The sequence below is a fragment of the Meles meles genome, chromosome 10 (genome assembly GCF_922984935.1).
Source record: "Meles meles chromosome 10, mMelMel3.1 paternal haplotype, whole genome shotgun sequence".
NCBI lineage: Eukaryota > Metazoa > Chordata > Mammalia > Carnivora > Mustelidae > Meles > Meles meles.
Genome location: NC_060075.1, coordinates 51,891,098 through 51,915,732, shown reverse-complemented (window position 1 = coordinate 51,915,732; position 24,635 = coordinate 51,891,098). Strand labels below are relative to the sequence as shown.

At 33.9% G+C, this 24,635-nt stretch overlaps 1 protein-coding gene across 5 annotated transcripts in view; it reads left to right on the top strand.

The window, feature by feature from the left end:
• PALS2 (protein associated with LIN7 2, MAGUK p55 family member) overlaps nucleotides 1-24,635 on the top strand; it is a 109,142-nt gene that overhangs the window by 42,230 nt on the left and 42,277 nt on the right. For 4 of the 5 annotated variants that reach the window (XM_046020612.1, XM_046020608.1, XM_046020611.1 and 1 more), the window contains exons 2-5: nucleotides 3,147-3,265; nucleotides 12,299-12,451; nucleotides 16,324-16,476; nucleotides 17,218-17,445. In XM_046020612.1, coding sequence (XP_045876568.1) covers nucleotides 3,149-3,265; nucleotides 12,299-12,451; nucleotides 16,324-16,476; nucleotides 17,218-17,445 — 651 coding nt within the window. In that variant the 5' untranslated portion in view covers nucleotides 3,147-3,148. Of the gene's footprint in view, nucleotides 1-3,143; nucleotides 3,266-12,298; nucleotides 12,452-16,323; nucleotides 16,477-17,217; nucleotides 17,446-24,635 lie in introns of all 5 variants that reach the window. The other variant, XM_046020609.1, reaches the window with a different exon arrangement.

Genomic DNA, 24,635 nt, shown 5'->3' with positions numbered 1-24,635 from the left:
GACCCAGACAAAAGTATGAAATAGGCTTTGTTTGTATTCTTTATTTCCTAGGTTTCCTTTCTTCATTTTAGCCCAGTATAGGTTTTCCTTCTCCTTGTTTTAAGAGCACATTTTTCTCCGATTCACATCTCTCAGAATTGTCACCCATTTTACACAGAGTGAATAGGAGTTCTAGAGATGAACTGTCCAGATTAAAGTACAAGACAAGAATACTTTGGACTGGAGTTCAGGAGTTGAAGTCAGGGAATAATAGGTCTGATAGAGGGGCGCCTGGGTGGCTCAGTGGATTGGGCCGCTGCCTTCGGCTCGGGTCGTGATCTCAGGGTTCTGGGATCGAGCCCCGCGTTGGGCTCTCTGCTCTGCAGGGAGCCTGCTTCCTCCTCTCTCTCTGCCTGCCTCTCTGCCTACTTGTGATCTCTCTGTCAAATAAATAAATAAAATCTTTAAAAAAAAAATTCTTGAGCATTTGGAAAAATTACAGAAATGTGAAAAGTTTGTTGGAACATTTGGGGGAAAAAATGTGTAGGATTCCCATATGTTGACTTTATTAGAAGTTGCCCTTCTGGAGATAGAGGAAGGTAAAAGCTTAACCCTCAAGTATTCTAGCAGAAAATAGATACTGTCTAAAATGGGTAAAAGAAAAAGAAGCAATATTAGCATATTATACAGAAATACAGATGATATTAAATGAAACTATAACAAATTCAAAGTAGTTACTTCTACAGAGTAGTGTAAGTTGGGAGGGAAATAGAGCAGAGAACTGCTATATTTCATTGTAAGTCAGTTAGTGAGTACAGTCTGACTTTTAACAATGCTTATGTTTTATTTTAATAAAAATTAAAACATATTAAAAATGGCAATTTTAATAGACTTATACCAAAGAAACATCAAAAAGAGACAAAACTAATAAAATTAATCTGAATAATATTAAGATTATGATATTGAATGCAGTAGGAGTCTAACTTCACTCTCTTGCATATTCATATTCATATTCTGTTGTCCCAGTACCATTGGTTGAAAAGACTATTCTTTGCTCTGTTGAATTGTCTTGCCACCCTTGTTGAAAGTCAGTTGACCTTAAATATATAGATTTATTTCTGGTCTATAAGTTGTTTTTTCTTCTTTATTTTTAAGACTTATTTGAGTCGGGGAAGGGCAGAGGGAGAGACTCTTCAAGCAGACTCTCTGCTGAGTGTGGAGCCTGATGTGGGGCTCAATCCTGGGATGATGAGATCATGACCTGAGCTGAAAACAAGAGTCAGATGCTTAACCGCCCGAGCTACCCACATGGCCCTGGACTCTTAAGATTTATGTCTCTGTGTATGCTGGTACCACAGTCTTGATTACTGAAGCTTTTTAGTCAGTTTTCATATAAAGTGTGAGTCTTCTAACTTTGTTCACTTTGAAGATCTTTTCCCTATTCTGGGTCCACTGCATTTTCCATATGAATTTTAACATCAGCTTCTCAATTTCTGCAAAAAAGGGGGAGAGGGCAGTAGAGATTTTGACAGGGATTACATTAAATTTGTAGATCAATTTGGGGAGTGTTGCCATGTTAACAATAGTAAGTCTTCCAATCCATGAAGGTAGGATATCTATCTATCTTTCTTTCTTTCTTTTTAAGATTTTATTCATTTATTTGACAGAGAGAGATCACAAGAAGGTAGAGAGGCAGGCAGAGAGAAAGGGGGAAGCAGGCTCCCCACTGAGCAGAGAGCCCGATGCGGGGCTTGATCCCACGACCCTGGGATCATGACCTGAGCCGAAGGCAGAGGCTTAACTCACTGAGCCACCCAGGCGCCCCGCTTTCTATTTATTTTAGTCCTCTTTAATTCTTTTGATGATTTTTATAGTTTCAGTGTATAAATCTTACCCTTCTTTTGTTGCATTTATTCCTAATTATTTGTTTTTGATGCTGTTGTAAAAAGAATGTTTTCATAAATTTTACTTTCACATTATTATTCATTGCTAGTATTTAGAAATATGTTCGATTTTTTTATTTTCATCTTGTATCCTGCAACCTTTCTGAACTCATTTATTCTAATAAATTTTTTTGTATTTTTAGGATTTTCTGTATACAAGGTCATGTCATCTGCAAAATGAGATAGTTTTACTTATTCCTTTCCAATGCTTTTATTTCTTGTGTAACTCTCTTGGCTAGAATCTCCACTATAATGTTGAGTAGAAATGGCAAGAGTAGACATCCTTGCCTTGTTCCTGATCTTATGGAAAGGTGTCTAGTCTTTTACCATTAAATATGATATTAGTTATAGATTCTTCATAGATACCTTTCACCAAGTTTAGGAAATTTCCCTTCCATTCTTAGTTTGTTGAATGTTTTTATCATGAAAAGAGTTTCAATTCTGTTGAATGCTTTTTCTGTTCCCATTGAGATACCATGTAGTTGTTTTGGTTTTATGTTCTATTAATACGATATAGTATACTGATTGATTTTCATTCTTGCATTCCTGAGATAAGCTGTACTCGGTCTTTGTGTACAACCCTTTCCGTATGTGGCTGGATTCAGTTTTCCAGTATTTCATTAAAGATTTTTGCATCTATATTTATAAAGGATAATGGCTGTAATTTTCTTGTGATACCTTCTTGTGGGTTTAGTATCAGGATCTCGTAGAATAATTATAAAGTATTCCCTCCTCTATTTTTTTTTTTTTTTTTTGAAGAGTTCGTGAAGTACTGGTTTTAATTCCTCTTTCAAGTTTGATAGAATTTACCAGTGAAACCATCTGGTTCTGGGCTTGTGGGAAGTTTGTTGATTACTAATTCATTCTCTTTACTTTTTTATAGGTCTATTAAAATTTTGTATTCCTTCTTGAGTAGTGCTTTAAATTTAAAAAGTGTAAAGCAAGTGTAAAGTGGTAAGTAAGTATAAGGTAGTCTAATAAAGCCCAAATTGTGTATAAAAACGTGTCCTCCTAATTCACGGAAATTCAGATTGAAACTAACCATTTAACAATTGTTTTTTAAAACATGACTTTTCAAAAGAGTATTGTTAATGTCTTTTTATTTGAATTATTTTAAATATATCAATATTTTATAATTTTATATTGTATTTCATAATGGCTTGGAATTTAAGGGTTTGGGGTTTTTTATCATTATTATTATTTTCATTGCTTTTATCTCAGCAGCAATGCAGCAAGTGTTGGATAACCTTACGGAGCTGCCCTCATCTACAGGAGCAGAAGAAATAGACCTAATTTTCCTCAAGGGGATTATGGAGAATCCTATTGTAAAATCACTTGCTAAGGTATAGTAGTTTATTCATAAACTTACTAAATTATTTTTAAAATTGTCTTTACAGAGGTCTTTTCAGATACTATTATTTCAGAACTTGATATGCCTTCAGCTTAGTTAGCAAATAATAACACTCATGCACATGAAAATTAGACCACTTTTGCCTTTCTTGTGTTGACTTTAAATACAAGATAAAATAGCTCTTAGTTTTAGCCTAACACATTTAAATTCTAGGGAAATTTTAACTGAACAATCATATTATAACAGGACTTATGAAAAAGATCCTGATACTGTCTCCATTTCAGGAACTACAAAATACTGATTTTCTTCTTTTATATTAGACTGTGTACCTGTTTTTCATTTTGGTTCTTGATTTCCTATATCTAGTACTTTCTGAAATCTTGTTTTCTCTTGGATAACATTGGTATATTAAGTCTGTTTCTGTAATCAGCTCTCTAGTTGTCTCCTTAACTCATCTGTAAATACACTTTTACTGTTATTCTTTGTCCAGTTTTATTTCACTTACACTATTTCCTGTCTTAGTTTTTATAAACATCACTAAAGCTTAGTGTATTAACTGCTTCATAGCCCTGTTCTCCTGTTCTTCAGCATTCCTTCAAGTGATTCTTGTTTTCAGAAACATGTGCCACATGTCCTCTCTGGCGTTTCCTTCATGTAGTCGTCTTGTTTTTCTGTTTGCTTTTCGCACTCCCAGTATGTTGATTTCACCCTCTCCCATAATTGTTTTTAACTACAGTCAATTCATCTTTTTCTTCTCACTTGTGAAAAATCATACTTTTTACAAAGTTTTTCATTTCTAAAAGTGAGTCAATGATACAGATTCTTCATTTTATTCACAAACTTAATCTTTCTAAGATCACATGGTATAAAACCCTTGGCTCCTAAGTAAAAACTAATCTAGATGTGTATCAACCAACTGGAATTTTAGTCATTTTTTAAAAATTTATTTATTTGAGAGAAAGCATAGGTATATGCCATGGGCGGTAGGGGAGGCAGAAGGAGAGGGAGAGGGAATCTTTAAGCGGAGCCCTTACTGAGCACAGACCCTGAGATCATGACTTCAGCTGAAACCACAAGTTAGCTGCTTAGCTAACTGAGCCACTCAGGTGCCCCAATTTTAGATATGCTTCCATGTCTTGACTTTTTAAAGAAGTGCTGCAAACTCTTAAATATAGAGAACAAACTGGTGGTTGCTGGAGGGGTGATGGGTAGGGGATGTGTGAAATGGAAAAGGGAGATTAAGAAGTACAAACTTCAGTTGTAAAAAAAACTAGTCTTGGAGATTAAAAGCGTAGGGGAATATAGTCAATGATATTTAAGTAATGTATGGTGACAGGTGACAGGTGATGCTCACTTATCACGGTGAGCACTGAGTACTGTGTAGATTTGTCAAATCAATGTACACCTGCAATTAATGTACCACTGTATGTTAGTTATACTTTAAAAAACAATCAAATGGATATTCAGGGACTCAAAAATATGATATCTGAAATAAAAGCTCATCTGATAGGGTTAAGAGATTAAACATTGCAGAGAAGGGGATCAATGGATTTAAAGACAGTGCAGTAGTAAGCATCCAAACTGAAACTCAGTAGCAAGTATGGAAAGAACAGAAGAGGGAATAGGAGGCATACTCAAAAGGTTTGATATACATGTAATTGGTATCTCAGAAAGAGAGAAGGGGTAAATGGGACAGAAGAAATAGCTGACGATCTAGTAGCCAAGAATTTTCAGAACTGATGAACAGCATCAACTGATGATCCAAGAAGCAAAGTGAACCCTCCTGCAGGAAAAATCTAAAGAAAAACATTCTTTGGAACAACATCGTCAAATTCCTGAAAATCAGAGACCAAATGAATATTTGTAAAGTAACCAGAGACGAGTATTTTTAAAGAGAAACAATAAGACTAATGGTTAGCAATAGAACAGGAACTATATATGTCAAAACAGAGTGCACTGAGATCATTGAAGTTTTGAAAGAAAAACACTGCCAAACTTGAATTCCCTTTCTGGCAAAAGTACTTTCAAAAATGAAAGCAAAATAAAGATTTTTACTTTTAGACAAATCTGAGAAAAATAATCTCCGTTTATTTTATAAGAAATGCAAAAGGAAGTTTTTCTGGCAGAAAGAATGACAAAGGGAATACTAATGGTAAATATAATATTGATTTTTAAAATAAAATAATAACAATGTCTTGGGGCATTTTTAACATCTGTAAAAGTGAAATATGTGAAGGTCATAGCCTAAAAGGAGGGAGTGACTTAATGAATCAAACAATTGTAAGATCCTTTCATTGTTCAGAAAGTGGTAAAAGAAATGGCTTACAGTGTATAAAAAGTCAGGGATGCGTACTGAAATCTCTCGGGTTCCATGAAAACTAAAGTTACAAGAATGAATATAGTTCATCCAAGCTATAAGGAAGAAAAAATAGTCTTGAATTAACATCACAAGTTAGCAAAATATGGAATGGGAAGGGAAACCATCTTTAGACAGGGATAGTAGGCAGCCAGGACCACGATCCCTGACAGAAAGGAAACAAAGTGAGCAACATGAAATTGAGGATCGTTTTCAGGCTGCAGTAAAGGATGAAAATGCAAACAGGCCAGCAGTCTTCATAGAGGTCGGGATTTGTGGAGATGGAGGTGACTGGAATTTGTGTCGTAAAATATTGGGGAGAAGGAAGCTGAACACAGAAAGGGCTCTGGAGATCAGCTGTCAAATCCTTGGCTGAGCACTGACCTATATATGTATGAAGTAGGCCTCTGGAGTTCTAGAGAAGATCCCCTGGAAAGCACAGTAGGCCAAACAATTTCCAGATCACAAAGTCTGGAGAATAGTTTGCATTCCCACTACTGAGTCGAGAGTCCTCATGCTACACAGTACATTGGGCAGATTCACCCCAGTTTTTTATAGCAGACCTGTGAAACGAAAGCAGAATTAAACTAAAATTCAAAACAGAGTTATTTGAAAAATGTCCAAGTATCTGGAGATTAAACAACATACTTCTAAATAACCACAGGATGGAGAAGAAATCACAAACAAAAAAATGTTTTGAATTGAATGAAAATGAAAATATATGTCAAAGCAATGCTTGGAAGAAAATGCCATAATTAGAAAAGAACAATATGTAAATCAGTCATCTAAGTGTGCACCTTGAGAAAATAGAAAAAGAAGAGCAAATTAAATTCAAAATAAGCAGAAAGACGTAATTAATAAAAATAAGACTAAATGGATAAAAGGCAAATAGACAAAGTCAGTATAACTTCAAATATATCAATAAAATCAGTAATCCTATAGCTAGACCCAAATTACCGACATCAGAAATGAAGGAGAGGACATCACTACAAATCCAACAGATATGTAAGAACAATAAGAAATATTATGAACAACTTTATGACAATCGATATGACAACTTAGATAAAATTGACCGATTCCTTAAAAGACACAAATTACTAAAGCCTACGTAAGAAGAGACAACCTGAATAGCTCTATGTTTTTAAATTGAATATTTGCCATTCCACTTGATTCCTTCCAGAAAAAGAGGAAGAGAAGGAAACATTTACTATTTTATGAAGCCTAGTGTTACCCTGATAGCAAAGCCAGCTATGGACATTTCAAGAAAGGAAAACTGTAAAAATAGTATCCCTCATGAACATAGATTTCAAGTTCTTAAGATAATACTAGCAAATCAAGTCCAGCAACATACAAAAAGGATAATACTCCGTTATCAAGTGAGTTTTATCTAAAAAATGCAAGACTGCTTTAATATTTGAAAATCAAAAAATGCCACCATTTCGTTGATATGCTAAGAGTCATGTGATTGTTGCAGGAAAGGCATTTTATAAAATTGAACATTCATTCTTGATAAAAACTTAGTAAACTTGAAGGTTGCCTCAACCTGATGGATATCTATTAAAAAATTGCAGTTAACATCATCATTCATGATGGAAGATAAAATGCTTTCTTTCTGTGATCACTTCTATTCAACCTTCATCATTTCCATTCATGTTTATACCCAGGGGAACTAGCCAGTACAAAAAGGCAAGGAAAAGTAAATAAATAAAAGGCATACAGATTGAAGAAAAAAAAAATTATTTATTCAAAGATGACATTATTGTTTATATTGAAAATCCTAAGAATCTATCAGAAGGAAGAACAACAAACCTAGAACTAACAAGTGATTTAGCAGGGCCATAAGATACAAGATCAATCTATATAAATCAGTTGTATTTTTATATACTTGTTAAAGAAATAGGGATCAATTTAATAATATGTGCTAGTCCTATCCTCTGGACACTAAAAAAAATTGCTGAAATTAAAGGCATACGTACATACAGGGTTTGGAAGGCTCAGTACTGTTAACATGGTCGGTTCTCCCCAAACTGATCTGTAGATTGAGGAGAATCCCAGTCAGAATTTCAGGCTGACATATTGATAAACTTTAATTTATGAAAGACTTAGACTAAACCAGAACAGTTTTGAAAAAGAAGAAAATTTGATGCTATCCACAGCCAGATTTCAAGGATGTCTAATACCCTACAGTAAAGAAAACACTGTAGTATTGGCACATAGATCAGTGGCATAGAATGGAGCCCAGAAAGAGACCAATATATGTATGGTCAACTGGTTTTCATTAATAGCACCATGGTAGTTCAGTGAAGAAATAATAGTCCTTTCAATAAATGTTGGAACAATTGATTATTTATATGCAAAAAAAAATCATCTTTTGCCTCACATTATAAATAAAAATTACCTCAAAATAGATCTAAAAGTAAAAACTAAAATTTTAAAACTTTTAAAAGAATACATAAGGAAAAACTTAGCAACTTTGGGTTAGAGAAAGACTTCTTAGATAAGACATTAAAAGCATGAAGCATAATGAAAATTTGACTAATTAGATTTTATCAAAATTTAACTTTCTACTTTAAAAGATACCATTAAGGAAATGAAAAGGCACGCTATATATTGGGGGGAAATATTTGCAAAATATAAACAGTCATACTTCATTTTATTGTGCTTCTTTTTGTTGCATTTCATGAATGCTCTCTAAAACTTCCTTTATGTATAAGAAAATTAGCCTTTGGTCTATAATAGGATTTGTAAGTATTTTAACCCTGGTTTGTCATTTGTATTTTGACTTTGCTGATTTTTGACAAGAAGAAATTAAATTTTTAAATAATTTTATTGGGCTTTTTTTGTTTAATTTATAGCTTCCAGATTTTGCAGCATAAGTTAGAAAGGTCTTTCCCACTCAGAGATTATAAAAAGTATTCTTTTATATTTTTTCTGAATACTGTTAAAGCCAAGCTTTAAAAAAAAGAAAAAAGGTCTTTTTCATTTTAAAAAGTATAACAGATTCCCATTTCTAGTTTTTTTGGCATCTGTGTGGTTCTCTTTTTCCACAGATAACTCGTAAGAGTGGCTCGGCAATGTTATTTAGAAGCTTCCTGAGTACTTCAATATATAATTTATCTAAGAATTTGAACTCCTTTTGTTAACTAGATTTCTGGCAAGTTCTTTACTTATTAGAGAATTCAATTCTAATTTATTTATACTTATTTCATCCATTTTTTTATTCAGAACAAATTTCATTCTCTTTGATATAATGGATGCAGAAGCAAAATAGAAATTGACTTTTCTGTTCCCTGTCTCATTTCTATTTTCTGCTCAAGTTATTTATTTTTGACTGTTCGTGGGCTTCTCTTGATCTTTCTCTTTCTAAACTCTTTAGAATAGAAGGGGATGACTCTGACTACAGCAAAACTTACTTCTCATTTACTTATCTTTTTCAAGAAACATTTAATGAGCAACTACCACATACTTAGCCATATTCACAGATAGAAACAAAATTTATGTTTTCGTCCTTTTGAGGACAAAAGGCAAGATTTTACACATAATGATAATAGTATTAGATATAACAAAATAAATGATAGTATTTTTCACTTTAGTTATAGCCCACAACTTGTTAAAACTTTTTTTTTTTTTTTTTTAACTTGTAAGCATGACTGGACTGTGCCTAGAAGAAATACCTAGAAGTCCTGAAAGAACTTTTTCTTCTCTGCAGTTCATTTTTCCAAGGTTCAGTGGTAAATAGGACTCTCAGATCTGGACATACAAGAAGACTAGGCCATATTTGTATCAACTCCCAAGTGTTCTATGAAATCAGTCATAGCATGTTCTTTCAATCACTTGTGGCAGATGGATTATGTTTTTATTAAGTTATGCTAGCTTTCTCATAGTGTCTTAAAGGACAAGACCCATTCATTCAAATAGCTTATGATTCATCTCTCCTTCTGGACAATTTTCACTATTTCCTTTTGTCCTTTTTTGGGGGGGGTTCTTATCAGTTAAATTCAAGTTGGCACTTGCCTCTTAAAATCTTCTAAATAATTTATGACTTTAAAGTGACTAGAGGTCCCAACTTCTTTCACAGTATCTTTGAGCTTAAAAATCTACATATTAACAAATATGGACCTGGTTTTGCTTCTTGGAAAAATTAAAGTTGATCTTGATAGAACCCAACTATATTTTAGAAATTGGCTTTCTGTGTTATATAATTATAGCTGCAGTTTCACTAAAAAGCCTTTTATTTTTTTCCTGAGAACTTCTTATTGTATAGTGAGATTCTTTCCTACTATAGCACCAGTCTGTGTAGTTGATATGAAAAAAAACCTTTGGGTGTATTTGTTTTTGTAACATAATTTTGCCCTCCTGCTTGACTTCCTCTTTCTGGTAGGTCTTTCCACCTTCCCACATGTCCTCACCCAATTTGGGAGCAGTAAGGTAGATGAACATAGGAACAGAGGGAGCTATATTAGAGTTCTCAGGTCAATGATCATTTCTGCTCTTTACTTGTCTGAGTTGAATCGATATATTACATGACCAGAGGATGTTATAGAAAATATATTGATATAGTACCTGAAAATTGTAAGGTACTCCTTATCTCTTTCCTAGAGAAACAGGTGGTCTTTATAGCTCTTACTTGGAGCAGAGGAGTGCAGGTTGAAGGGACGGGTGGTATTCTGAACCACAGGAGTACAAAATAACTGTGGGGATAGACTCATTAGAACAGAATGACACATCTGGACAGAAGAACGTGCTAAGAAACAACAAATCAACTAGCAGTCAATGAGAGCATATCTCAGAGTTAAATGAATTAGAATAATATATAACAGATGGAATAATTAACCACAGTATGATATTTCAGTGGCTGTCTGTATAGTGATGAAGTCAAATAAGCTTTAGTAGGTAAGCATTCAAGCCTTGGTATTAGACTACCTGACTCTACCACTTAGCAGCAGTGTAGATTCAAGCAAATCACTTTTTCTTATTTTGCATCAGCATCTATGTTTGCAAGGTGAGGATAACAACAATACACCTACCTTTGCTTAATACACACTCACTCACACTGCACTGAGAATGTAGTTCCTGACACATACATAAACAGCCCTCAATAAATGTTCAGCTTCTTTATTTCCTTTCTTTCCTTAAACTTTATTCTGCTTCCATAAGAGTAATAGTGTTGCAAGGTTAACGATGCTAAATTAAATATTTGTTAACAGCAAATATTTGTATTAAAGCAATAAGCATTCTAGCTTGTTTGTAAGAGTTAATAGCTAGTTATGTCCATTACTTTAGGTTTTTATCCAGTGGTGGTAATCATTTTATGGTATACGTTGAATGTCATCATTTTATCCTTATTAGGCTTACATTAAACTTTCAGAAAGTTACAGATTTACCCATTTCATTCTTCATGGCGTTTTCTAATCTTAATTTTTTTCTTATCTAAATCTAATAGTAACTCCTTTCTCTAAATTACATTTGGTCTTTTGACATTTTTCTTTGTTTAAGAACAGTTATAATTTCTTCTGTCATCTCATATGACTTAAAACTTTTTTTCTTCTGAGGTGTTTCTTTAAAATGTTGCTTAATATATGCCCCCTCTTTCATTTAAACACTTATTTCAGTCTGGGGAATCACCTAGAAAAAAATACTTAAGTGAAAAAAATTGCATTTTAAAAATCATGTGTTTGTCTTTGAAGGATCCACTCTATGGTAGATATAACAGCTAAAGTATTATAGGTACAGATAAAGTTTAATTGATACTGTTACTACTTGAAACTTGGGTTTTTCCTGACCACTTACCGACATGGATCTTAAAATACTAAATACAAGATTTGTCATCTTACATAGTTTCATTTATACATTAAGTCTTAACAGTTATGCTTTGCCTGCCTTCAAAATTGGACAGCAACCATTCATCAGAAAAACAAAGAGCACTTAAAAGAGGGAGACTGCTTAATGTTCATTTTCAGTTTGAATTTAAAACTGTTTTATTCCCACTATTTAAGGCTAAATAGGGCTACTTGTTTCCTCTAACAGTGTGATTCATGATCCATTTTCCATGGAGAAGATGGTGAGATTAAGAAAAAAAGTGGCTTAAGATAAAGAGACACAGGGTGATCACTCCCCTAATGAAATCAAACAGTCCTTCAAAGTCCAGTTCAAGAGCTGACTTCCCTAAATTGACTTCTTTTGCTGATTTTCAAAAATTGGAAAATGGTAGTTTTAGGATTTGGTGCTCCCCAAATGATTTTTATTATTTTTTTAATGGCGGTCCATGTAATGATTACATTCCTTTTTTTTTTAAATTTTTATTATGCATAATCATTTATTTTCATGAATCACAAGCAGTATCCTCTAGAATTTGAGCCGAGACCAGAAAGTCATTAGGAAATTCTATTGGATAGGAAATGTTTTTTTCCTTTTCAGTTGTTATCTGATTATAGTTTTTTCATGGTTAAGTTATTAAAACAAATTTTCCATGACTTTTAGAATAGGGATACAAGCCAAGATTTATTATATTTCTTGATAACATTTACTACAAAATCTATGTATTGCATTTGGTTTCAATGAATCAAACCTTCAAGTAGTATCTTTTTAAGTCTTCTTTATGAAAAGAAGAAAACCATGGTCTGGAGCAAAACAATGTGTGCTATGACTTTATACTGTTTATCTTTTCAGGCTCATGAGAGGCTAGAAGACTCAAAACTAGAAGCTGTCAGTGATAATAACTTAGAATTAGTCAATGAAATTCTTGAAGATATCACTCCCTTAATAAATGTGGATGAAAATGTGGCAGAGCTGGTTGGAATCCTCAAAGAGCCTCACTTCCAGGTAAATTTTGCGTATTATTCTTCTTCCCAAGTGCCCTTCATCCCCAAAGTATTCTCTTTTAGTAGTTAAGTTCCAGTTTATGGTGATTTAAGATTATTTAGAGCCAGAGTTTGTAAATATGTAAATTCCAACTTAAGTATTTTAATATCCTGAAATACTGAGGATATCAAATCAGACAAACCCACACCTAATACACACTACATAAATGTATAGCAGAAATACATCAGAATGGATTTTCCATTGTGTAATTACAACCAGCCTTGACTGACCACCAGACCACATGCTAGAGACATTTTTCTTACTGTGATAATAGGTTTTCCTTCCTCACTACTGCTGTTTCACAGCCTTTCTTATGAAAGCTATTGCAGTATTGCTTCTGAGACTGAGATGCAATGGATGACCTTGGAATAAAACAAAAGAGAACTGTGTGAGGATAGAAACTAATCCATAACATTTCCTCCATAGCTGCAAAAAAAAATAAGTGCAATTTAAGCTTTGGTCTGTAGCAGTGAAAAGTAAATCTGTTTAACAAAGAGTCAGTTTTAAAAGAGAAAGTGGAGGGGAGTGGGGGAGAGATTTCTTACTAACCAGTGATCAAGAGTGGCGTTGGGACAGTATTAGAAAAATAGACCAATGGGAGAGAATAAAAAACCCCAGAAGTACATACACATGTATATGACAATTTGATTTATGATAGAGATACTACATATTAGGGGAGAAAGAATGGACTGTTCCTTAAGTTATGCTGGGATAGAAGAATATAAAGTGCTTTTCACTATAAATCTTAGCATTGAAAATCAAATGGCAACACCTCTTTGGTTTTTTTCAAGGACTTTCTGTGACTCTTCAACAACGTAACTGTAAAATACAAAGGTTTATAGTGAGTTGGTTGCTCCATGAATCAGTATCTCAACATACAAAATAATGGATGTGTATCAGAGACATCCTATATGCTTGTGCCAGTTGATGAAGGCCTTATAGGGCACAGTAAGCCATTTGAACTTTACCCTGAGGACAGTGGGAAACCATGAGAGGGGAGAGTGGGAGGTATTATACGGGGAGAGGGGACTGATTGTGGAGCAAGATGGTTAAGCACTAGGGCAAGAAACTGACAGCAGTGTTGAGAGTAGAAAATGTGAAGATTTTCAAGTTTTAAGCAGTAAAATCAACAGGACTTGGTGATTAGTTACATGTGATCATTGCAGAAGAGAGATGTGGGAAGTTGATAAGGGTAGGGTTTCTAACAAATAATTGATGGCACTCACTGAGATAAGGAACACTCTAGAAGATATTGACATGTTAATGTTCAGGTAACCAGCCTTGTTAAGTTTGTGATACTTCAGAAGCATCTGATAGAGCTTTCAGACATGCTGTGTATCTTTAATAAATATGTAAAATTTAATAAGTATGTAAATTTATATAAAGTTTCATAAATACAATTAGAAAATACTGGCAAGCAAGAATTTAAAAATTAAGACATTGCATTCTTATTACCCAGATCTACTGTACTCTCCTAGTACATATTCCTCCATACTTTTTCTATGCATAAATGTACACATTTTTTTCTTTACTGATCGAGATCCTTTTGTACAAGCCATTTTGTAACTTACCCTTTTTTTTCAGTCATTGATTTCCACTTGGCCATTTCAGTGGATCTCCATCTCATGTAATACACATACTATATTCAAACATCTCCATCTGACACCAAAATACTCACCGCTGTTTTGTACTATGGGTTTCCAACCTAGATTCATGTGTGGCATTTGGATGGACCATCCTTTCTCCCTTGATTGTGATATTGACCTATTAAGAGACGAGACCATTGCCCTAAAGAATGTCCCACTCCCTGGATAATCTGGTTGTGTCTTCGCTGTGTTGTTTAGTTACCTCCTCTATTTCCTCTGAACAGAAGTTCTATCTAAAAGGATGATTCAAGTTAACTATTTGAAACTAGAATGCATCATTAGTGATATAATGTTAAGAGATATGTGACTCCTGGTTAGCCCACCAGTATCGTGGCCGAGATTATTTAGTCCCTTGATTAAGGGCATAGATAATCTAATCCCTCCTTTGAAATACTTTTGACTAGGACATAATGTAGTGTGTTATTATTCTAGCATACAAATGCTATTTCCTGTTCAATCATTTATCTACTTATGAACACAAATTAATCCTTGCCTGAATCAGTATTTTCTTTAGAGGCTTCAAAATGACATTTTCCAGGTTCTCTCATTCTGTATTTTGTAGCTGCTGTTCTTATATAAAGTAGAGCTTTTCCTCATCATCTGGACTACTTAGTTACCCCATAATGCATTTCATACTGAAAAATCAGGGAAATGTCTGATCCTTCCCTTTACCAGTTTTTAAAATAAAGAATTATTTAAAATAGCAGTCTTAAATGGTAACGGATGAGTTTTTCAGTCCTTCTGTTTTTTTAATAGCATTGTGCAGTTACAGATTTTTCATTAATTTAGTATGTTTCAATCCTCTACCATGTTTACTCTTTGATTTTCAAGTTATCATGACTGACTGGTTGTAGATAGATTTTTAGTCTATGAATCTGAAGCTCATGAGAGTTCTAGAAGTTATCAGCATCTAAGTAGTGGTTCAAGTCACAGGAGTATAATTCTGGCTGAGAAGGCATAGGGTGGAAGCTAAGCAGCCCAGGTTAGAGATTTGAGCAACATCTGGCATTTATAGGAGTAATCCTTACATGTGGACTTGTGATTTTTTTTCTTTTTGAAATTTTCTTTAGTCTCTTACAACATATTTTCATGAAATGACCAGAAATTACATATATCCTGATTGCTTCTGTTCTAATTTGTTGACATTCTCTCCCTTCTTTCTTTTTTTGATTTTTGAGCTCCATCCACTCAAAAAAAAATTTTTAATGTTATTGTTTATTGTTGAGCATACACAATTATAGTGTAAGTGAAAAACTAAAATAAATATATTTAAAAATGATAAGAAATTCCTAGAAAGTAGATCAAAGTCATCCATGATGGTAGCACATACATCATAAATGTAGGATGTAAAATTATATTCAGGACCATTACTGGCTCATTAGGGTTTTTTTCCTCTTAAAACATATGTTTTATAAACTAAAGCCTTTGTCAGTAATATAAAATCTCTCATCACTGATATAAGGTGCTGTAAATATTTATCCATTTTTCTATTGAATATCTTTTTAGCAGACTTTTTATGTGTAAAAAATATATGGTATTACTAACATAATAATCTTAGAGTAAAAATTAGGGTCTGAGCATTTGAATTTGGTTTTTTGTCTCTTTGTTTTAAAGATTGTATTTATCTGAAAGAGAGGGAGAGCAAGAGAGCACAAGTAGGCACAATAGCAGGCAAAGGGAGTGGGAGAAGCAGGCTCCCTGTTGAGCAGGCCTGATGCAGGGCTCTCTCCCAGGACCTGAAATCATGACCTGAGCAGAAGGCAGACGCTTAACCCTGTACCATTTGAATTTGTATGATACCTCATAAATAGGGATTGATGGTAAATAGGAAATATGATAATGTTGATGACAACGGTGGCAGTGAATTCCAGTGCCTTCAGTGTAACACACTTGGAAATCTAGGTTCAGTTTCCACTGAACTTGTCACTTTTTTTAAGAAGTCATAAAATTCCATCAGGAGTCTTCAAATCTTTTAAAACAAGAAATACAATATTGTTTATGTTAATGTACTATATATATTTATATTTCCTTAAAAGATTCTGGTGCATTTGGTTTACCTCATATTTTAAGAATTTAATAATGTGTGCCTTGGAAGGTTTTAGTACTCCACTGGAATAATGGAATGTTATTTTTAATAACTTATTCCATCAGTAATTAATAACCACAGGCTTTTTTGAATCCTTACAGTCACTCTTGGAGGCCCATGATATTGTGGCATCAAAATGTTATGATTCACCTCCATCAAGCCCAGAAATGAATAATTCTTCTATCAATAATCAATTATTACCAGTAGATGCCATTCGTATTCTTGGTATTCAAAAAAGAGCTGGGGAGCCATTGGTGAGTAGATAAATCAGTGCCTTTTAAAATCTGAAATCTGACATATTTGTGGCTCAATCATATCTTTTTTATTTTTCATAATTTGTATTATTATAAAAACTTCAATTCATGTTTTATCAGTGCTTTTTGGCTTATATAGAAATACATAACTGATGCTCTCTCATCTTAATATAGCATATAAAATTAAGCCAAAATAAAATGTTTAGCTAAAACAGAGACCTGAAGAAGCTGGCTAATGGGCAGCAAAAATTATAAGACATAACTACCCCATTTCTTCCTATATTCTTTGAAGAAATGAACTCAAGTTTCTTGCTAATGATAGTATCAAAACACAAAAGAAAGTTATTAAAAATTGAAGGTATGGTAGGAGTCTGTAAGTAGTGAAGTTTTCTATTCCATGCTAAAATTATTATTTCTGGGTCCTGACTATCAGAAAAAGTGAAAAACTTAGAACAAGGTCATCAGAATGCATAAATACTTTTTCTCCTCCTCTGAGCTTTTTATCCTGTGGAATGCAATTCCCTGAAAGTCCTGTTTTTATGAGGTCGTGTATGTCATCACAGTTGCCTGTGGTTTAATGAGATTAAAATATTGAGAGACGAGAGAGAACAGAGGGAAAGTAGGAACAATTAATTGACTTATCTACTTTTAGAATTATTTTCTTACATATACATATTAATGAATATTGAAGATTTCTTCCTAATAATCTAAAATCAGTGATAATTCTGTTATTTCCTTTAGGGTGTAACGTTTAGGGTTGAAAATAATGATCTGGTAATCGCCCGAATCCTTCACGGAGGAATGATAGATCGACAAGGTCTACTTCATGTGGGAGATATCATTAAAGAAGTCAATGGTCATGAAGTTGGAAACAATCCAAAGGAATTACAAGAATTACTGAAAAATATTAGTGGAAGTGTCACCCTAAAAATTTTACCAAGCTATAGAGATACCATAACCCCTCAACAGGTTAGTAATAAAATTCTTGGTAATATCAATAATACTTTTATTTCTTTAATCACATTGTTAGCTATAACTGCCACTTGCTCCTCTTTTGCTGAAGAAAATAGGAAAAAACTATGATTTAAGTATTCTGAATTGCCTTATTTTGTCATGGGTGGATTTTTGAATTTTTAAAACAATTAGCACTATCTTATTAGGAAGGAATAACAAAATGTCTTTGTGAATACTATAAACCTTAGCATTACAGTAACGTACAGCTAGGTATCTGAAAAATCATAAAGCCTTTTAGTCCTTAATCTAGCAAACACTTTTGGCACCTATTATGTTCCAGGTATGATATTGGGCCCTGTGAGAGGATAAGAATATAGCTCTGAATACCTCTTAGTGTTCATGTGATGGGCTGGATGGGGAATGAGGTCAGAAAGGGATGATAGGTATATAGATTGAGAAAAATCTTGAATACCTGGACTGTACACATTTGGTCTGATTTTTATAACTAATTTTTAGGTAAAGTAGATTATTGAACAGGGTATTGTTCTAAGGACAGCGATTATCTAGTTTCATCATGTTGAATGAATTTCTAAAAGGAGAGAAGTGCTATCCTTTAACCAGGAAGCAAAATTTTGGAGGTGTGAGGTGATTTCTGAGAGACAACTCTAAAAGAAGGTTAACACTGTTTGGATTCAAATACCAATGCTACCACTTACTAGCTTAGCCTCTCTGTGCTTCATTGTCTCATGTATATAGTTAAGGATCTGTCTTTTCTCAGAAGGTGTTACCAAGGATTAAGTGACTTAATTCACGTAAAGCTCTCTTGGCAGCACCTAGCATATAGCACTCAAAAAGTAGCTGCTACTGGAATTGTGATAGTGGTGATGAGATAGTGATGGTATAATAGAATTGTAAAGAAAGAAACGTAGTAAAGTAATTGCAGAGAAGGATTTGGCGATCATGGTGGGAGTGCTGGAACTGAGGAGAGGGTTTAAAAGACCTATATAATGTAGAAATGGAAGAAAGGAATGTTTCAGATTGATGCCTTTAATTCAGCTTCATTTCACAAATTTATCATTTCATGAGTAAGTGAAATTGTAAGTTTCTACATAAGGTACTGCCAGTGATCTTACTTTCAGTATGAGAACTTAGAAGTCTAGTTTTTATATTTCTATACAATTCTTTGAAATAACATAAGTTGAGTACCTCTTTTACATTATTCTTTGAAGGATAGGAAAAAATATATACATTTCTTTTAAGTTTTTATTTTAATCACCTGGTGCTCAACATGATAAGTGCACACCTTAATCCCCATCACCTATTTCACTCATCTCCCTACCCATCTCCCCTCTGGTAACCATCAGTTTGCTCTCTATATTTGAGTCTGTTTCTTGGTTTCTCTCTCTTTTTCCCTTTGCTTGTTTGTTTTGTTTCTTCAGTTCCATATATGAGTGAAATCATGTGGCATTTGTCTTACTCTGACTGACTTATTTCACTTAGCATTATACTCTCTAGCTCCATCCATGCCATTGCGAATGGCAAGATTTCTTTCTTTTTTATGGCTGAATAATATTTCACTATATATTTGTGTATATATATGTGTGTATTTTTATGTATATTTATATGTGTGTATATATATCCACACACATACATACCACATCTTCTTTATCCATTCGTCAATCAGTGGACACTTGGGCTGCTTCCATATCTTGGCTATTATGAATAATCCCGCTGTAAACATAGAGGTGCCTATATTCTTTGCATTGATGTTTTTGTATTCTTTGGGTAAATGTCCAGTAGTGCAATTGCTGTGTCACAGAGTAGTTCTATTTTTAACTTTTTGGGGAACCTCCATACTGTTTTCCACAGTGGATACACCAGTTCGCATTTCTACCAACGGTGCAGGAGTGTTCCTTTTTTCCCCACATCCTTATCAACACTTGTTACTTGTGTTTTTGATTTTAGCTATTCTGACAGATGTAAGGTGCTATTTCATTATAGTTTTGATTTGCATTTCCCTGATGATGAGTGATATTGAGCATTTTTCATGTGTCTTCTGCTGATCTTTATGTTTTCTTTGGAGAAATGTCTGTTCATTTTTTTAAAATTGGATTATTTGGTTTTGGGGTGCCAAGTTTTATAAGTTCTTTATGTAATTTGAATACTAACCCTTTATTGGATATGCTATTTGCAGAATATCTTCTCCCATTCTGTAGGTTGTCTTTTAGTTGTGTTGATGGTATCCTTTGCTATGCAGAAACTTTTTATTTTGATGGAGTCCCAACAGTTCGCTTTTGTTTTCCTTGCTTTGGGGAACCTATCTAGAAAAAAGTTGTTATGACCATTGTCATGTGCTCTTTTCTAGGATATTTATGGTTTCCTGTCTCACATTTAGGTCTTTAATCCATTTTAAGTTTATTTTTTACGGTATAAGAAAATGGTCCAGTTTTCCCAACACCATTTGTTGAAGAGACTGTCTTTTTCCCATTGGATATTCTTTCCTGGTTTGTCAAAGATTAATTGACCACATAATTGTGGATTTCTTTGAGGATTTTCTGTCCTGTCCTATTTATCTCTGCATCTGTTTCCTTGCCAGTACCATATCGCTTTGATTACTACACCTTTGTAATATAACATGAAGTCTGGAATTGTGATGCATTCAACTTTGCTTTCCTCTTTCAAGACAAGTTTGCCTATTCAGGCTCTTTTATGGTTCCATAAAAATTTTTGGATTGATTTGTTTTAGGTCTGTGAAAAGTACTGGTGGTATTTTGATAGGGATCGCTTTAAATGTGTAGATTGCTTTGGGTAGTATCGATATTTTAACAATGTTTGTTCTTCCAAGATGGGATCGGGAGGGAGACAAACCATAAGAGACTCTTAATGTCACAAAACAAACTGAGGGTGGCTGGGGGGGGTGGGGTAGGGAGAGGGTGGAGGGGTTATGGACATTGGGGAGGGTATGTAATATGGTGAGTGCTGTGAAGTGTGTAAACCTGGCAGTTCACAGACCTGTACCCCAGGGGCTAATAATACATTATATGTTTATAAAAATTTAAAAAATAACAATGTTCTTCCAATTCAGGAGCATGAAATGTCCTTCCATTTCTTTATATCATCCTTAATTTCTTTGATCATTGTTTTATGGTTTTCAGAATTCTCTGGCTTGTTTGTTCCTAGGTATCTTATTTATTTTGGCGCAGTTGTATACGGAATTGTTTTCTTAATTTCTCTTTCTGTTGCTTCATTATTGGTATGTAGAACTGCAACAGATTTATGTAGGTTGATTTTGTATTCTGTGACTTTACTGAATTTGTTCATCAGTTCTTGCAGGTTTTTGTTGGAGTCTTTTGGGTTTTCTTTATGTAGTATCATGTCATCTGCAAAGAGTGAAAGTTTTACTTCTTCCTTGGTGATTTAATCGCCTTTTATTTCTTTTTGTTGTCTGATTGCTATGGCTAGGTTTTCCAGTACTATGTTGAATAAAGGTGCTGAGAGTGAGCATCCTTGTTTTGTTCCTGACCCTAGGGGAAAGGCTCTCAGTTTGTCTCCAATGAAAATTATATTAGCTGTGGTTTTTCATTAATGGTCTTTATTTTGTTGAGATATGTTCTTTCCAAACCTGTTTTGTTGAAGATTTTTATCATGAATTGATGTTATACTTTGTTAAATGTTTTTTCAGTGTCTGTTGAAATGATCATGTGGTTCTTATCCTTTCTTATTGATACAGTGTGTCATGTTGACTCATTTGTGAATGTTGAATTACTTTTGCAATCAGTGTCTTTTGAAATGATCATGTGGTTCTTATCCTTTCTTATTGATACGATGTGTCATGTTGACTGATTTGTGAATGTTGAACTACATTTGCAGCCCAGGAATAAATCTCACTTGGTCATGGTGTATAATTTTTTTTTATTTCTTTTTTTTTATTTCTTATTTTTTCTATAAACATTATAATTTTACTAATGTATTGTTGGGTTTGATTTGCTGGTATTTTGATGAGAATATTTGCATTTATGTTCATCAGAGATCTTTTCTCTTTTTTTGTGATGTCTAATTTTGGTGTCAGAGAAATGCTGGCATTATAGAATGAATTTGGAAGTTTTCCTTCCTTTTCCCTTTTTTGGAATAGTTTGAGAAGAATAGATACTAACTCTTTTTTCAATGTTTGGCAGAATTTGCTTGTGAAACCATCTGGTCTTGGACTTTTGTTTGTTGGGAGTTTTTTAATTATTGATTCAGTTTTGTTGCTATTTCTTCCTGCTTCGGTTTTGGTCAGTTACATGTTTCTAGGAATTTATCCACTTCTGAGTTGTTCAATTTGTCAGCATGTAATTTTCCTTAATATTCTCTTGTTATTGTATTTTTTGGGGGTTTATTGTTATTTCTTCTCTCTCATTTTGATTTTATTTGGGTCCTTTCTCTTTTTTTCTTGATAAGTCTGACTTTTTTTTTTTTAAGAACCAGCTCCTCGTTTCATTGATTGTTCTAGTGGTTTTATTAGTTTCTCTATCATTTATTTTTGCTCTAATCCTTATAATTTTCTTCCTTCTTCTGGTTTTAGGTTTTGTTTGTTGTTGTTTTTCTAGTTCCTTTAGCTGTAAGGTTAAGTTGCTTATTTGAGATTTTTTTTCTTGAGGTAGGCCTGTATTGCTCTAAACTTACCTCTTAGAAATGCTTTTGCTGGGGCGCCTGGGTGGCTCAGTGGGTTAAAGCCTCTGCTGTCGGCTCAGGTCATGATCCCAGGGTCCTAGGATCGAGCCCTGCATTGGGCTGTCTGCTCAGCAGGGAGCCTGCTTCCTCCTCTCTCTCTCTGCCTGCTTCTCTGCCTACTTGTGTTTGCTGTCTGTCAAATAAATAAATTTTAAAAAAATCTTAAAAAAAAAAGAGAAGTGCTTTTGCTGCATCCTAAAGGTTTTGTATATTATAATGTCATTTTTATTTGTTTCCATGTATTTTTAAATTTCTTTGATTTCCTGGTTGATCTATTCATTGTTTAATATCATGTTATTTAACCTCTGTGTATTTATAGTCTTTCCAGGTTTTTTTTGTAGTTGACTTCTGGTTTTATAATGGTATGGTCAGAAAAGATGTATGGTAGACTTTGATCTTTTTGAATTTGTTGAGGCTTGTTTTGTGGTCTAATATGTGATAGGTTCTGGAGAATATTCCCTGTACACTTGAGTAGAATGTGTATTGTGGTATTTTAGGGTGGAATTTTCTGAATATATCTGTTAAATCCATCTGGTCCATTGTGTCTCAAAGCCATTGTTTTCTTGTTGAGATTCTGTATTTAGATGAGCCTTCCATTGATGTAAGTGGGGTGTTAAAGGCCCCTACTATTATTGTATTATTATCAGTTACTTCCTTTATGTTTGTTATTAACTGTTTTATGTATTTGGGTGCTCCCATGTTGGGTGCATAAATACTTAAAATTGTTTTATCTTTATGTTGGATTTTCTCTTTTATTACTACATTGTGCCCTTCTTTGTCTCTTGTTATAGTTTTTGTTTTAAAGTCTTTTGTCCAACATAAATATTGCTACTGTGGCTTTCTTCTGACATCCATTTGCATGATAAATGTTTCTCTAGCCCCTCAATTGGCAGGTGTTTTTATGTCTAAAATAACTCTTGTAGGCAGCATTTAGATGAGTCTTGTTTTTTTATCCATTCTGTCACCATATATCTTTTGATTGGAGTGTTTAGGCCTTTTACATGTTAAGTAATTTATTGATAGATATATATTTATTGCCATTTTATGGTTGTTTCTGAACATTTTCTCTGATCCTTTCTTGTCTTTCTGTCTTTCATGGTTTGCTGGTTGTCTTGATATATTTGGATTTCTTTCTCTTTATTCTTTGCATATTCAGTAGTGGTTTTTGATTTGTGGTTACTGTTAGGTTTGTATAGAACATCTGCAGGGGCACCTGGGTGGCTCAGTTGGTTAAGCGACTGCCTTCGGCTCTGGTCACAATCCTGGAAGCCCAGGATCGAGTCCCACATCAGGCTCCCAGCTCCATGAGGAGTCTGCTTCTCCCTCCGACCCTCTCCCCTGTCATTCTCTCTCTCATTCTCTATCAAATAAATCTTTAAAAAAATATATCTACATATAGCAGTCTATATTAAATTCATAATTGTTTATGTTTGAATCCATTCTCTACTTTTCTCCTACCCATGTTTTAGGTATGTACTGTCATAATTTGCATCTTTTTATTTTGTGAGTTCCTTGACTGGTTTTTCACAGAAATAGTCATTTTTATTGCTTTTGTGTTTTCTGCCTTCACACTGTCATTTTTGGTCTTTCCACTCAAAAAATTCCCTTTAATTTTTCTTGCAGGGTAGGTTTGGTGGTCATGAACTCCTTTAGTTTTTGTTTGTCTGGGAAAATCTATCTCTCCTTCTATTCTGAATTATAGCCTTGCTGCAGGTTTTTTCCCATTCAGCACTTTGAATATATCATGACACTCCTTTCTGGCTTGGAAAGTTTCTGCTGAAAAATTCACTGATAGCCTCGTGGGGTTTCCTTCATATGTAACTGTCTTCTTTGGTCCCATTGCTCTTTATATTTTTTCTTTATCACTTGATTTTTCCATTTTAATTACAATGTGTCTTCTTGTGGATCTGCTTTGGTTGATTTTGTTGGGGTTCTCTGTGCCTTCTAGATCTAGATATCTGTATCCTTTCCTGGACTAGAGAAGTTTTCAGCTATTATTTCTCCTGATAAATTCTCTGTCCCCTTTTCTCTCTCTCCTCCTTCTCGGATTCTATAATATGAATATTATTACATTGATGGAGTCACTGAGTTCCCTAAGTCTATTCTCATTTTGTATAATGCTTTTCTCTCTTTTTGTTCAGCATAATTACTTTCCATTACTCTGTCTCTAGGTCACTAATTCATTTCTTTTTTTCTTCCAGCCTGCTGTTCATTCCATCAGGCATATTTTTTACTTTGTTTATTGAGTCCTTTATCTCTACTCTGTTACTCCTAATCTGTCTTAATGTTCTCAGTGATGTCCTCCACTCTCTTCTCAAGTCCATTGAGAATCCTTGTGATCATTGCTTAAAATTCTTTATCAAGCACATTACTTAAATCTGTTTCACTTAGCTCTCCTGCTATGGCTTTGTCTTGTTCTTTCATTTGGTACGGATTCCTCTGTCTTCTCATTTTGTGTCTGTTTCTCTGTTAGGAGAGTTAACTACATCTCC